The 13,027-nt window shown below is 42.1% G+C and overlaps 1 protein-coding gene across 1 annotated transcript in view; it reads right to left on the bottom strand.

Moving 5' to 3' along the window:
- Positions 1 to 2,676: 2,676 nt before the first annotated feature.
- Positions 2,677 to 13,027, bottom strand: part of ANKRD22 (ankyrin repeat domain 22) — a 12,327-nt gene continuing 1,976 nt past the window's right edge. The window contains exons 2-6 of the mRNA XM_045291670.1: positions 12,064 to 12,291; positions 7,233 to 7,340; positions 4,634 to 4,711; positions 4,233 to 4,331; positions 2,677 to 2,754 (exon numbers count right to left, since the gene is read on the bottom strand). Coding sequence (XP_045147605.1) covers positions 2,677 to 2,754; positions 4,233 to 4,331; positions 4,634 to 4,711; positions 7,233 to 7,340; positions 12,064 to 12,291 — 591 coding nt within the window. The remainder of the gene's footprint in view (positions 2,755 to 4,232; positions 4,332 to 4,633; positions 4,712 to 7,232; positions 7,341 to 12,063; positions 12,292 to 13,027) is intronic.

Raw genomic sequence — 13,027 nt, 5'->3', positions numbered from 1 at the left:
GAGTCTGTTCCTGACAGCCAGCCATAGACATTCTCTGCTATCAGATAAGCCTCCTTTAAAACATTTATAGTTTCCACTACAAGCCATATTTTTGAGCAGCAAAGTAAAATGACAAACTAGGATAAATATTGATTGAAGTCTTGAATCTTTGGATTGTTTTTGACTTTGCTGACATAAGCTAGACATAACACTACCTCGGCAAGCAAACTGCAATGGGGGGAAAAATACAGTGCAGATGAAATATATTTTTAGCATCTTTATAATTGGCCCATATTTTACAATTCAGTCTCGGAGAAGATGATTTTACAGGATATTTATGTGTTGCTCAACAAGTGCATTATACATCACATAAAGTATGTATATGCATTGTAGTACCCGGCGTCTAGACAAAGCTTGCTTGAGACTTTCTAGCCTAATGCTGGGAGACATAATGGCTAGAAATTTCTGGCCCAGTTTCCTGCTTCTAGAAATTAATAGTCAGGAAGAACATTTTGTATTGTCATGAGTATAATGAAACAAGCCCAGGTATTTTAACCTTTGATGTTGTTTAAAACACTGTCAATCACACCAGCTCATCCACAAATCTATATTTATTTCTTTGGAAAAATCATTAAATTTTCTCACAGTTACAAAGACAACAGTAATAAATTATATGAATAATAGTACAATTGGGTAAAATCGAATCTGACAGCAAATCCAAAGTAGACTGGTATTTACAGTCCATGTGTTTTTCCCTTGCCCCATCAGCTGACAGGTGCTCTGTGACATAGTGGCTACATATTGGCCAGCTAACTACACGGTCAGCAGTTCAAAACCACCAGCTGCTTGATGGGAGAAAGGTGAGATTTTTCTACTCCTATAAAGAGTTACAATCTCAGAAACTCCAGGGCCATCCTGTGCTGTTCTATAGAGTCACTATGAATCACCATAGGTTTGATGGTAGTATGAATCTGCTGATGACTCAGTTCAGTGAAAATAGAGCTTAAATAACTTACTAAAAAGCAGTGGTTAGATCTCTCAAGGTAGAGATCTACCCCAGTCCTTGGCTCTGCATGAGAATGAATTCACGCCGAAGACTGGTTTGTGATCCAAGTGAGTTTTATGAAAGTTAGAAGAAGTTTCGGGTTTACCCCGGCACCCGCAGGGCTCCTCACCCCATGCAGCCTCCCTAGAAGCCGCTCAGAAGGTCACATGATTAGGTCCAGGCTCCTGCCTATTTTAATTATTCTGCTTGGAGGTGTGGTGGAAGACCCTGGTCGACCCCATTGGCTGAATTGAAATTCAGCTGCCTTAGATGGGCCAATCCAGGTGTAACACCCACCTAGGTGTATCACCCCTTCCTGGCCAGAAGCTCCAACTTCTGAGCACTCACAGTGTGCCACTCCTTCTTAGGCCAGTAGCTCGGACCTCTGAGCATGCACAATGGACGCCCCAGTCCCTAAGCTAAACTACCTAACACAGTTAAGCTCAGAATCTATTTCTTCAGGTTCTTTTCCTGACAAAATATCTGATAGGCCCTGTACATGTACATAAATATACATGTACAGAAATACACATAAATTTTCCTGTTCAATTTTTATTAGAACTTTGCTCAGGTCAAGAATAGTAAAACTTTCATTCTTAAAATGGTGCTTATTACTACATGGAGTGTGGGTTCGTTTGTGTATACAGCTGTGGGTCATTCAGACGTGATCTGCAACATCCAATCACACTTTTAAAATGTATTTCTGCTCTTTCATTTGCAAAGTGGCAAGTCATATTTTAATATCCACTTCTATTATTGAGAAGCATATTCCAGATGCTACCTTGTCTCATCAAATAGTTTTATTTCTTGTCAAGATACCCTTTATTTGAATAAAATTTTAAGATATCAATAAATATTTAAAATATTTAAGTTTTTATCAATAACACAAAACTAAAGTTTATATTGGATGTGTATTCTCAAAAGGATCATCAAGATCATTTTCAACAAGTACACTGGTGGTTCAAAACAAAGACCATTTTTACTTATAAACTGATGCCCACGGGTCTAGTAGTTTGCTGGTAAGCTGGCTGTCTGGGAAAAAAACAAGGAAGGAAAGAGGAAGGGAATGAGGTAGAGAAGGAAAACACTGGTTTTGTAGCATTTGCCAATATTTGTGATGCTAACCCTTCCACTACCAACAACTGATGAACGTCTTTGTTGAAGTTGTTTCACCATAGAAATAATTACACATGAATATCTAAACCCACATACATATGCACACAGCTGCATACAAATGTACACACTTGTTTTCTCTTACTACTCAAAGGGACATGAAGGGACCAGTTTGTCCCCTAGGGCATGAAGTAGGCAGGGCCATTTCTTTGTATGTGAAGAGGCTGGGAAGAAAGGATGCCATCTCCGACGCTCCTCTTCTTTAGGAAGGACGTAGATGAAAACCTCACATGTTTTGGCTGAAGTGAAGACTCGCCACTAACTCAGTGCTTCCCCTAGAGGATTGTGGCAACAGTGGTCTCCACAGAGCAAAAGGAGCTAGAAATAGCAAGCGCTTCCAGAACATTACTCATGGCAAACATGATGACCCCCCCATAAATGGTGGCTTCCAGTCCAAGTGGTCCATAGTCCAACAGTCCAAGATGGAGACAGAATCCAGTCTTTCAAATTTGGTTACTCCATCTGTGAGGCCTCACGAACTATGAGAACTTTCTTAGCATTAGTTCAATCTGGGAAAATTTTAATCTCCGGGCAATGTCCAGTGAACTCTCACCATGCTGAGGAGGAAAGAATAGTGCCGTTATTTATGTTCACCCGAGTCAGATGTCACTGCAAAGTATCGATAAACAGTTCCGATGCATTGACTCTCAAACTTAGCTAAGGGCTTTAAGTGGTATTCACTTCCAACCATCACCACCCAAACTAGTAGATATCGAGTCAACTTCAACTCATGGTGATCCCATGTGGGTCAGAGTAACATTGTCCTTCGTAAAGTGCTAATAGCTGATATTTTTAGATGGCGATCACCAGGTTCTTCTTCCAAAATACCTCTGGCTAAACACAAAACTCTCCCTATCAGGTAATAGCCTAGTATGTTAAAGCGCTGCACTACCCAGGACCGTCCCGTTATAGAAATGCTGTTGTTATTTGTTGTGCAGTCTCTTCCTGCTTGTAGAGACCCTACAGGACCATGCTGAACTGCGCCACTGGGATTCCTCTGTGCCAGTCCTTATAGAAACCGATCACCAAGCCTTTTCCTCCTTAGAGCTACGGCGTGGTCCAAACAACAGGCCTTTCTATTAGCTGCTGGGTACTTAACCTTAGCACTAGCAACGTTCCTATCACATTCATATAAACAAAATTGTCATTGAGTTGATTCTGACTCCTAGTGGACCTATGGGGCATTGACTAACTGTCCAATATGCATTAAATGTTTATTAAGTCTGAAGTTGGGCAAGGACAAGGCAACTACAGAGACTGTATCATCCAGGTGAAGGGAACCATTAGCAGGAGGTCATAATGGTGTCCAAGGGTTTCATGGGAGACATAGCTTCAAAAGGGACAGGGGAGGATAAAGTAGACTGACACATATATATGGTTGGCAGCATATCAACATAACATAGTTACCAATGGGAGTCCGGAGCAGGATCCAGGACATAATTGGGACATGTGTATTACGTAAGACAGAGAAGCTTATAGTATTGGTCCAGAAGCTACTTCGAGGCAGTCAGGGCATGACAATGCAACTCACAGAATAGTAATCTCCATCAAAGACACACCCAGGTAAGCCCCTGAGGGAGACTGACCCTCCCTGGGCTGGTCAAGAGGGTGGAAGTTATCCAATTTCCAATGCACTTTTACGGCAAGACTATTCACATCCCTGGTCTACGGTCAGAGGAAATCCTAAGGATGTGTAATCCCCATGGGGACTCTGCAAATGGATTTTGGGCTTTCACTGTCGTCCATAAGGGCTGTGAGCCTTTACACAAGCAGACCGCCACACCTTTCTCCTGTGGGGCAGCTGATAGGCTTTAACTGCAGTCCTTCCAGTCATCAGTCCAGCTCTTAACCATGACATCACCAGGGATTCTATAACAGTGTTAGGATGACTCGCTTCCATAATGAAGATGATTCGGTTGATGGTTATAACGATCAAAGACAAATCATCTACTTTAGCACAAAGCCTAGGTTCAGAGATTATGCTCCTGGGAGAACCTCAGGTGCTACTGGAAGACCATGGGCCACAGATCCTCACCTTATTCTTCATCGTGGGGTCCGCCTGGGCTTCCAGGAGCAGAGGGATGACAGTCTGGTTTTTCATCTCACAGGCATAGTGCAGGGCAGTGCAGCCATGCTGAAACACAGGACAGTCGGGCTCTCCAACAAATACATTTCACACTTTGTAGTTTATAGCAAATAAAACAAACCATCTGCCCATCAACTATATTGACTGTATTTAGTGGACTTAAAATGACCGGTCATATCTGCTCCAGTATGTGCATCAATATCCTCAGTAAAGGTCATCACACTCTCCCTTTGTTCATTTTCATCCTTAAATGGCAAGTATTTATAATATCCTTTCTGGTGCCACTTGAGTTTTATTGACAAATATCACACTCTATATTTACTTCAAATTGAACAAAATTACAAACTTACACAGTCTGCAGCATTCACCTCGATACCAGCATCAAGTAACATCCGTACAAGAGTTTCATTCTGCTTTGTCTTCGATACCTAAACCCAACAGCAAACACAGGAGAAGTCTGTATGAAAACATTGTCTCCATCTTACGTCTAAAACAACTGCAGCCCATCAATCAAGAGACTTCATGTTAACTCAACATCCAGCACTCATGCCTTGCTCTTAAAATGTCCCCATCTGATCCATTCACATCCCAGTGAGTTAAAACTGGTGTTCTTAGGAGCAGCCCTGGTGAAGGTTGAGCACTCCACAGCAAATCAAATGGTTGGTGGTTTGAATCCACTAGCCATCCTGTGGGAGAAAGCTATGAAGATCCGCTTCCATGAATACCACGGACTTGGAAAACTTTGGGGTTGGAATCAACTTGACAATAACTTTGGTTTGGGTTTGGTGGTTCCCAGAGTGGGGTCTTGGAGCAGCAGCATCAGTACTTGGGAACTCAAAGTTAGTGGTTCAAACCTACTAGCTGCATCTCAAGAGAAAGGTAAGGCTATCTGTGCCTGTAATGATTTATCATCTTAAAAACCCTATATTCCATCCTATGAGGTGGAATCAACTCGAGGGCAGTGGGTTTAGCTTGGCTTTTAGTTCCCTGGTTTCTAACTGTTGAATAATCTTAAGAGCAGGACTGTGTGTCAACATATTTTGAACCAACTTGCTGATGATAGTTATGATTCTCTCTTGTAAGTTTTCAGAATTTTCACAGACAAAAAAGTCTGTAAGTAAATAATGGATTTCCCCCATCCTGAAGTCAGAGATATGGAAATATGAAGTACTAAATTCCCGAGATGTAAGCAATTAACTTCCTTGACTGCTGACTAAAAGGTGGGAGGTTTGAGACCACCCAGAGGCATCTCAGAAAAAAGGACAGGAGACCTATTTCCAAAAAACCGTAGCCAAGGAAACTCTTCACAGCACAAACCTATTCTAACATGCTCAGATCCGAACGGACTGTGACAACTGATGTGGTGGCGTGCACTTTCCACACAGTGAAACTTTTTGAGCACTTTTCCAGGAGAAAAAAATCAGGCCATACATTTATCAAAGAGTCATAGTGTCTCTGCCTCTCAGAAATGAAAACATCAACATCAATATGACGGCAATTTGCTATCATTCCTAAAAATCTGTAACCTAATTAAATATTCAAGAAAATAATAACATCTGCAAGTGGCAGATTTTGTTCTGGAGCTTACGTTGGCAGAGATAACTCACTTCCATGATCCACACGAGTAAGTACAAACGATACTGCTCCTGGAGTCCCAGGTTATCCCAAACGAAGATGTCTATGCAACAACAGGCTCTGACATAAGAACCCTGGTCGGGCTGGCGCACGACCTGGTGGGTTTCATTCTGCTGCACACAGGGTCGCCAGGAGTCGGAACCAGCTGGAAAGCAGCTACCCACAATGTGCCATCGGTGGATGGCTGCAGACACATTCTCTCAGAGACCGTGTCATAGTGTCCGTCGTGAGCTTTCAAATAGCAGCTCCGACAGAAAAGGGACTTGCCTGCTGGGCCAATTAAATCCAAGACCGAGAAACCCGTTCACAAGGTGATGGTCACGTTGGCAGTGGGGAAGAGTCCCTCAAAGGACGCGGGATGATCAGGGGGCACTTCTTAGGAGAAAACACTTTAAGAAAATCAAACACTGCATCGAGAAAAGAACCAGCAGAGTGGTGCCCAGGAATTTGTTTTCCCTACAGGAACAAAGCACCTGTTCTTTCTTCAACAATAGCGAGGGCTGTTCTCTGAGGATTTCGTCGGGAAGCCTTAGCCCATCCACCCTACAGCCTGAGCTTGCCCTTGAGATTTCTTTTTGCTCCCAGCACTCAAAGAACATTTTAAAGGAACATTGCTTGAGTCCCCTGAGAACAGCGAAATGGCTGTTTTGACATGGCTTAGATCCAAGACCACAGAATTCATCAGGGAAGCATCAGAAGGGTGGCAACTCGGCCTTCGGAAGGGTAGAGTCATAGATGGAGGGTATGTGGACATGATAGCTTCATATGTTGATAGTTCTGCTTCATAAAATGTTTCTATGATCTTGCAGCACTACTTGTTAACTCACGCTCATATTAGCTATGAGGAGGGAGCGTGGCTATTTCACTGGGTTGAATTGCACATGTGGAAAGCCACCGGGTCAAAATGGAGCTAATCTCTCTGCATTAGACTTAACTACCCCTGTAGATCCCTCAAAACGTCACTATTTCGACTGGACCTTTTATGTGAAGGCACCCTCCCAAGACGATGACAGGTGCCTTGCTGAGAGAACTTGTCTGCAGCGAGCCACCACTTGCAGGGGCGCTCTTAAACCCACTGTTTAGAGCACATGGTGCAACCCGTGGGGCCACAGTAGCAGTGCATTTTCACTTACCCTACAGACCAGGGGCCTTGCTTCTTCCTTTACGCTAATTAGAGCACTGTGTGCCGGCCGCAAATGCCATTCATAAAGCACAAGGACTCGATTTGTCATTACGTCTCCATCTCAGCGGCCAAGCAACGCCGGCTGAGTCATGCTCCCGCCTGATGATGCATTTGCTCTCATGTGTACTCACCATGAGGAAATACCCAATAAGCAGGACGGGCATTAAGAGGATGATGAGTAGGTAATCAAAGAAGGTAAATCTCTTCTTCACAGCATAATGCAAGCAGGTTCTTTCTTTCTAAGAAGTTAAAAACAAAAAGGGGGGGATTTAAAAAAATATATATATATATATATTACTTTTCAATTTTCCCTCTCATATTACCATATCAAAACCATTTCATCCATGCTTTTCAGGTGCTGGTACTTCTGGGATTTTACAAGCACTTATTTCTGTGGGATATGCCTGACTCATAAACTCCGTTTTCCTATTGGCCAGAATATTAAACCCAAGCCCATGTGTGTTCAAAACCAAAACCGACAGAACTATAGAATGGCCCAAACCACCCACACCCCACTGACAATTCGACTCTGTGACCCTAGAGGATAGAGTAGAACTGCCCCAGAGGGTTTCCAAGGCTACAAATTGTTAGGGAAGCAAACTGCCAAATATTTCTGCCCAGAACCAGTTGCAGTTACAAATCACCAACGTGTGGCTAGCAGCAGACCCCCTTAACCACGGCATCACCAGGAGTCCTTACCAAAAAACATTGTCCAGATGAAATACACACTTACAACTCATCTAAATATGGATGCTTGCACTCATTACAGTTCTGGGAGAAAAAACAACTGCGATATAAACGTAACATTGAATGTGGTATTAAAAACTCTTCTAAATAAACCTCACTGTCATCAAGCTGTTTCTGACTCCTACTGACCCTATTGGACAGGGTAGAACTGTCCCTGTGGGTTTCTGAGACTGTTATTCTTGACAAGAGCAGAAAGCCTCATCTTACTCCATTGGAAGAGCTGGCGGTTTTGAACTACTAACCTTTCGGCTAGCAGCCCAATGCATAGCCCATTATGCCACCTGGGCTTACTGTTGTCATGAGGTGCCATAGAGTTGGTTCCTCCTCATAACAACCCTACTAAATACAACAGAGTGAAACACTGCCAGGCCCAGAGTCAGCCTCGCAATTGTCGATATGTTCACGCTCGTCCTTGCAGCCACCATGTCAGTCCGTCTTGTTGAGGGTTTTACCCGTTTTCATTGTCCTTCTACTTTGCCAAGCATGATGTCCTTTTCCCGGGACAAGTCTCTCTTAATAACACGTACTTTTTTCCAAGGTAGATTTGGTTGTTCTTTTGGCAGCCCATGGTACTTTCAATATATTCCTTCATCATATATGGTGTGTAAATTATCTGGTTTGGGGTTCATGCATAGGGCAATCTTAACCGCCTGGCAATTTTTACCAAGTTTTCACACACGTACTGACAATGCTAGAAGAATGCAAATAACTAAGTTGTTCCTTCAACTGTGTGAATACTTACCAGGTGATATATACAAGCCTCTAAGTATTATGGGAGATTGTGGAGCCCCACAGGCTCATAGTCAAAGAAAGGTAGACAGAAAAACACACAAAATAAGTATGTGCAAAACAGCCTGTGGTAATTGGACTACCAACAGCATTACTGACAGGAGGAGAATTTAGAAAATAAATGTTCATTCTTCTTGGGAATATGCACAGTTCTTAAATTTAAATATCTAAATATTAAAGTACATATATACATCGCCTATTAAAAAAACTAGAAAAGAGTGTAAAGATAAGCTTTAAGATAATCTATTATCCAACAATCCAGAGTTAACTTTTGACATTTTAGTGTATTTTGTTCCATTCTTTTAGAATGCATATTCGTGGGATTTTAAAATGTAGGATATGATTAGATTGTACATTCAAAACTAATGTGCAGCTTTTTTCACTTAGTATTTAAAATATGCCACTTCATATGCTTAAGTATATGGTTTTAATGGTTGCATGGCTTTTAATTGAATCTACTTTATTTTAGCAAAATCCAGTGGTAGATTATTTCAAGTTTAAAAATTTTCACTTGTATAAATAATTCTGTCTGAGCATCCTCATTGAATAAGTTTTGTCAACATTTCTAAATTTGTTTAACACAAATTTCAAAAAAGAATTTCTGACATGAAAGATATCAATGTTTTTTATATCAATCATTTGGACTTCCTCATCAACAGTTGACTTCCTATTTTATTCCTAATCAATTTATAAACACACAAGCATGAAGGAGCTTCAAAAAGCTTGTGAAAAAATTTAAATCAAAAGATAATGGGATTCTTCCAGACTGTTTGAAGTGCCCTATGTGTGAGTACACATATATATGTCTACAGATAGACAGCTCTTTTTCAAAACTGATTTCATTTGGTTTCCGTCAAATCAATGTTGTTTATTGGTGCACTCCACTGAATCACCAGCAGAGATTGTAGTTTGCTTCTAAGGCATTTGTTGATTTAGCATTTGTGAAAATAATTCGCAAACATTGATTTCAGAAACGAGAAAGCACTGGCTCAGCTTATTCATATATAAAGAGTAGTTTGGAGAAAAATGAAAGATATTGCCTAAGCATTAAAAGATCCTTTCTCTAAGAGTCACAGCCCTGTTAAAAAGCCCTCCAGGTTCCTGACCCATCAGACAGAAACACAAATCTGAGTGCTTAAAAAAGGAAGAAAAGTAGAAGTAGAACGAACTTCAAGTCTTTTGTGACCTACCAGCTAGGGTCAAACAAACAAACAAGCAGAAAAACCTTTCGCTTCAGAAGTCAGAGAGAGAAAGCCTGCTCTCTCTCTAGCACCCTGTGTTCAGGGTCAGCCCCTCAAGTGTGGAAGACTGCCTCCTCCTCCCCTAAAGCGCTACAGTCTCGGAGCCTCCCAGGGGCAGTTCTACCCTATCCTGCAGGGTTGCTGTGAGTCCGCACAGACTCGATGGCAGTGAGTTTGGTTGGGAAATTTCTGATGGTCAAAGCCACCCCTATGTGTCATTTCTGTTATAGCAGCACCAGATAATTAAAACTCACATGAAAGTAATGCTGTTTACACTATCTTTTTAAATGGTCAGAAATAAAATGCTTGGTTATATACTCTGTTCAATAGTTTTGTGGTCCATGAATGCCTACACCATACAGTTTTTCCAGAGGGTTCTGGAGCATTCTGAAGATCCAACCATTGCTCCACAGTGCCACTAGGCACTGGCACCAGAGGCAGGAAAGCCTGGGTTCTCTCTTTTAAGACTCTGAGGTCATTCTAGAACCTCTTCTAAAGCGATTATTTCTTTAAAAAATTATGGAAACTTCCAAACCATCACCAAACACCTTCAGGGTATGCGCCACTGCGCCTTGGGGCTCAGACTCATCGTCTTGGAAGAATATAACCAATAGAGACAATTTTCTTTTGCAAATAGTGGCTAGGTCTTCAAATAATCTGGGCAAAAGCCCATGAGTTGCATCAAATGTGCACTTGTTCATATCTCCCCATCCAGAGCAAAGAAGAGTGCAGGAAGTAGCAGCTACATGGAGATAATTAGTTCCATGGACTAATCGACCACGAGGCACTTAGCCTCCATTACCCGGAGACCACAACTAGGTAGGGCCTGGCTACCACTACCAAGTCCTCTGGAAGGTATCGTATTAGGTCATACACAGAGAGGGAGAAAAACGTGGAACAGAACTCAAACTCATAAATAAAGATTAGGCTTAGAGGCCCGCTAGAGGCTGGTAGAGTCTCCAGGGTCATGACCCTTGGTCACCCTCAGATCTAAAAACTGAACTCGCCCATGTGTCCCCTTTCAGCCAAATATCAACAAGTCAATAAGGGGAACAAGAACTCTAGGGAGGTAGTCACTCCTGAGAATAATCAGCCGACTGAGATCGGAAGGACGGCCCTTGTCCCAGGACAATGTTGAGAAGGCAGGGGAGGCTGGGAAAGGGGGAGGAATTGAAACCGGAAACACAGGGAGAAAATGGGATCAATGATTTTACATTTAGGGACGGAAATCAATGACACGAAACCAAAGAATTGTGAGCTGTTGCCTGGAAAACTGATTTGCTCTGTAACTTTTCACCAATTCACAATAAAAAGTTTTAAAAATAACAATAATAAAGCCCTCATTTATGGGCCCTTTCAAAATACTTCAATCTAGATGAGCTAGAAGTAGGGAATTTTATCTAAACTCAATTTGTCACGAGTGCTTCACAATAAGAAAGAGGTTTCTTCAACTTCTGAGGAAGAACGGGTCATTTTTCATTTCATTTTCCCGGCAGAATGCTAGTCCTGTTCCTTCGGCTTCTCAGGTCTCCAAGGAAATGACTTAATTACTCAGAATCCGGCGTGGGCTCCTCACCTAAAAACATGACCCAGCCTTTGTCGGCCTCTGCTGTAAATATTGACAATTTGATTAGCTTTTCAACTGCATCCTTTCTCAGCCAAAGCATTCCTGAAATGGCTACATTCTTCTATTCTATAAGCAATATACTATGATAAAAATTTTCTCCTGGAGTTTAGTAAAAATAGTCAAAATAGGAAAAATCTATGTAAAGAGTGTCACCGAGGTCAATACTTTTCCAGGAAATCCTTCTTATAACTTGTCCAATAATGAGGAGGAGGGGGTGGAGGAAGAAAGAGGTGAAAGGGGAGAAGAAGGATGAGAACAAGGGAAGAAACCCTAGCCTGCCAACGGAGTGAACCATTCTCATCCAGAACCCAGGATATCATTAACCATAAAAGATGCCTGCTGATCAAACGATATAGCACGTTGCTTTTTAGCCTGAGACAATACCCTCCATGTGTGTCAACATCTCTAAAGTGATACAGGGGGTGGAGGAAAAGTTGTTGCCATTAGACGTTAATAAGCAATGCAGAAATGGCATCTAACACTTTGCCTGACAGGAGGAGAAGGAAATGGAAATAACTGTGGTCAATTTCTTTCTCCCCTCAAGTGTCACAACCTCACCTGGTTTTTGAGGTTCACGTTAGCATTTCTTCTTAGCAGAAAGGAAATGATTCGCAGGTGCCCACGCCTGCAAGCGCAGATCAGGGGAGTGTCTCCGTTAAAGCCATCTTGAACGTTAATACAGTTGATGTCTTCCCTCACCCAGCGCCACACTTGACCGAAGTCATTCTGATAGGCCGCCTGGCAGATAGGCTGAGTAGAGAAAAGCAAAGACAGGCTTTTAAGTATCTGCATAATCAAACCACCAAACGAAAAAGCACCATTAAAGCTTAAGTGTGTCCTAATCATACTATATTGCTTGAAAGGTGCAATTGTGGTCTGTGTTCCCACCAACCTAAGTCTAGGACAAGCACCGTTGTTCTAAATCATAGTTGTTAAATAGAGGAATGCGTGAACAAATGGGTGAGATACTGCACATTCTACTCAGAAAGGAAAGTGAATCTTGTGTTCCTAGAGAGATGGGCTTGTTAGATCAGCAGAAACTTGCTGATGATGAAATACACATATTGGGAGACGTTTAGCCCAGGCCTTAAAGAGTTGCAAGTCAGAGACTATAAGTCATCAGTGCTTCTAGCATGGTAGCTTTATTAAGCAAACAAGTTTAACCTTCATATCAGTTGTCACTATCCAGAAAGGCCCACCAGTACCTTCAGTGCCTTACACAACTGTTCAAATGTCTTCGTGGTACATGTCAGTTGAGTTACAGGAGATCGGTTCCTGTTACGCTCTTTATCCACATAACATTCTACACCTTTGAAAAGGGAGGTGCTCCCAAATGATGGTGTTCAATCCAAGCTGCATGCTAGAATCACTCTGAGGAGAGCTTTGAAACACTGCCAGTACCTGCAGCACTGGAAGAAAGAATGACCGTCGACACATCCTTATGGTTCCCACAGTGAGTAAATGGAGACCAGAACTGAGATAGGTAAAGTGTATTGTGCCAACCTGGCCGATAAACACATGT

Source organism: Echinops telfairi, unplaced genomic scaffold (assembly GCF_000313985.2).
Source record: "Echinops telfairi isolate 266 unplaced genomic scaffold, ASM31398v2 ScPeMD7_70;HRSCAF=299, whole genome shotgun sequence".
Taxonomy (NCBI): domain Eukaryota; kingdom Metazoa; phylum Chordata; class Mammalia; order Afrosoricida; family Tenrecidae; genus Echinops; species Echinops telfairi.
Note: the sequence above shows the minus strand (reverse complement) of the source record. Positions and strands in the feature narration are given on the sequence as shown.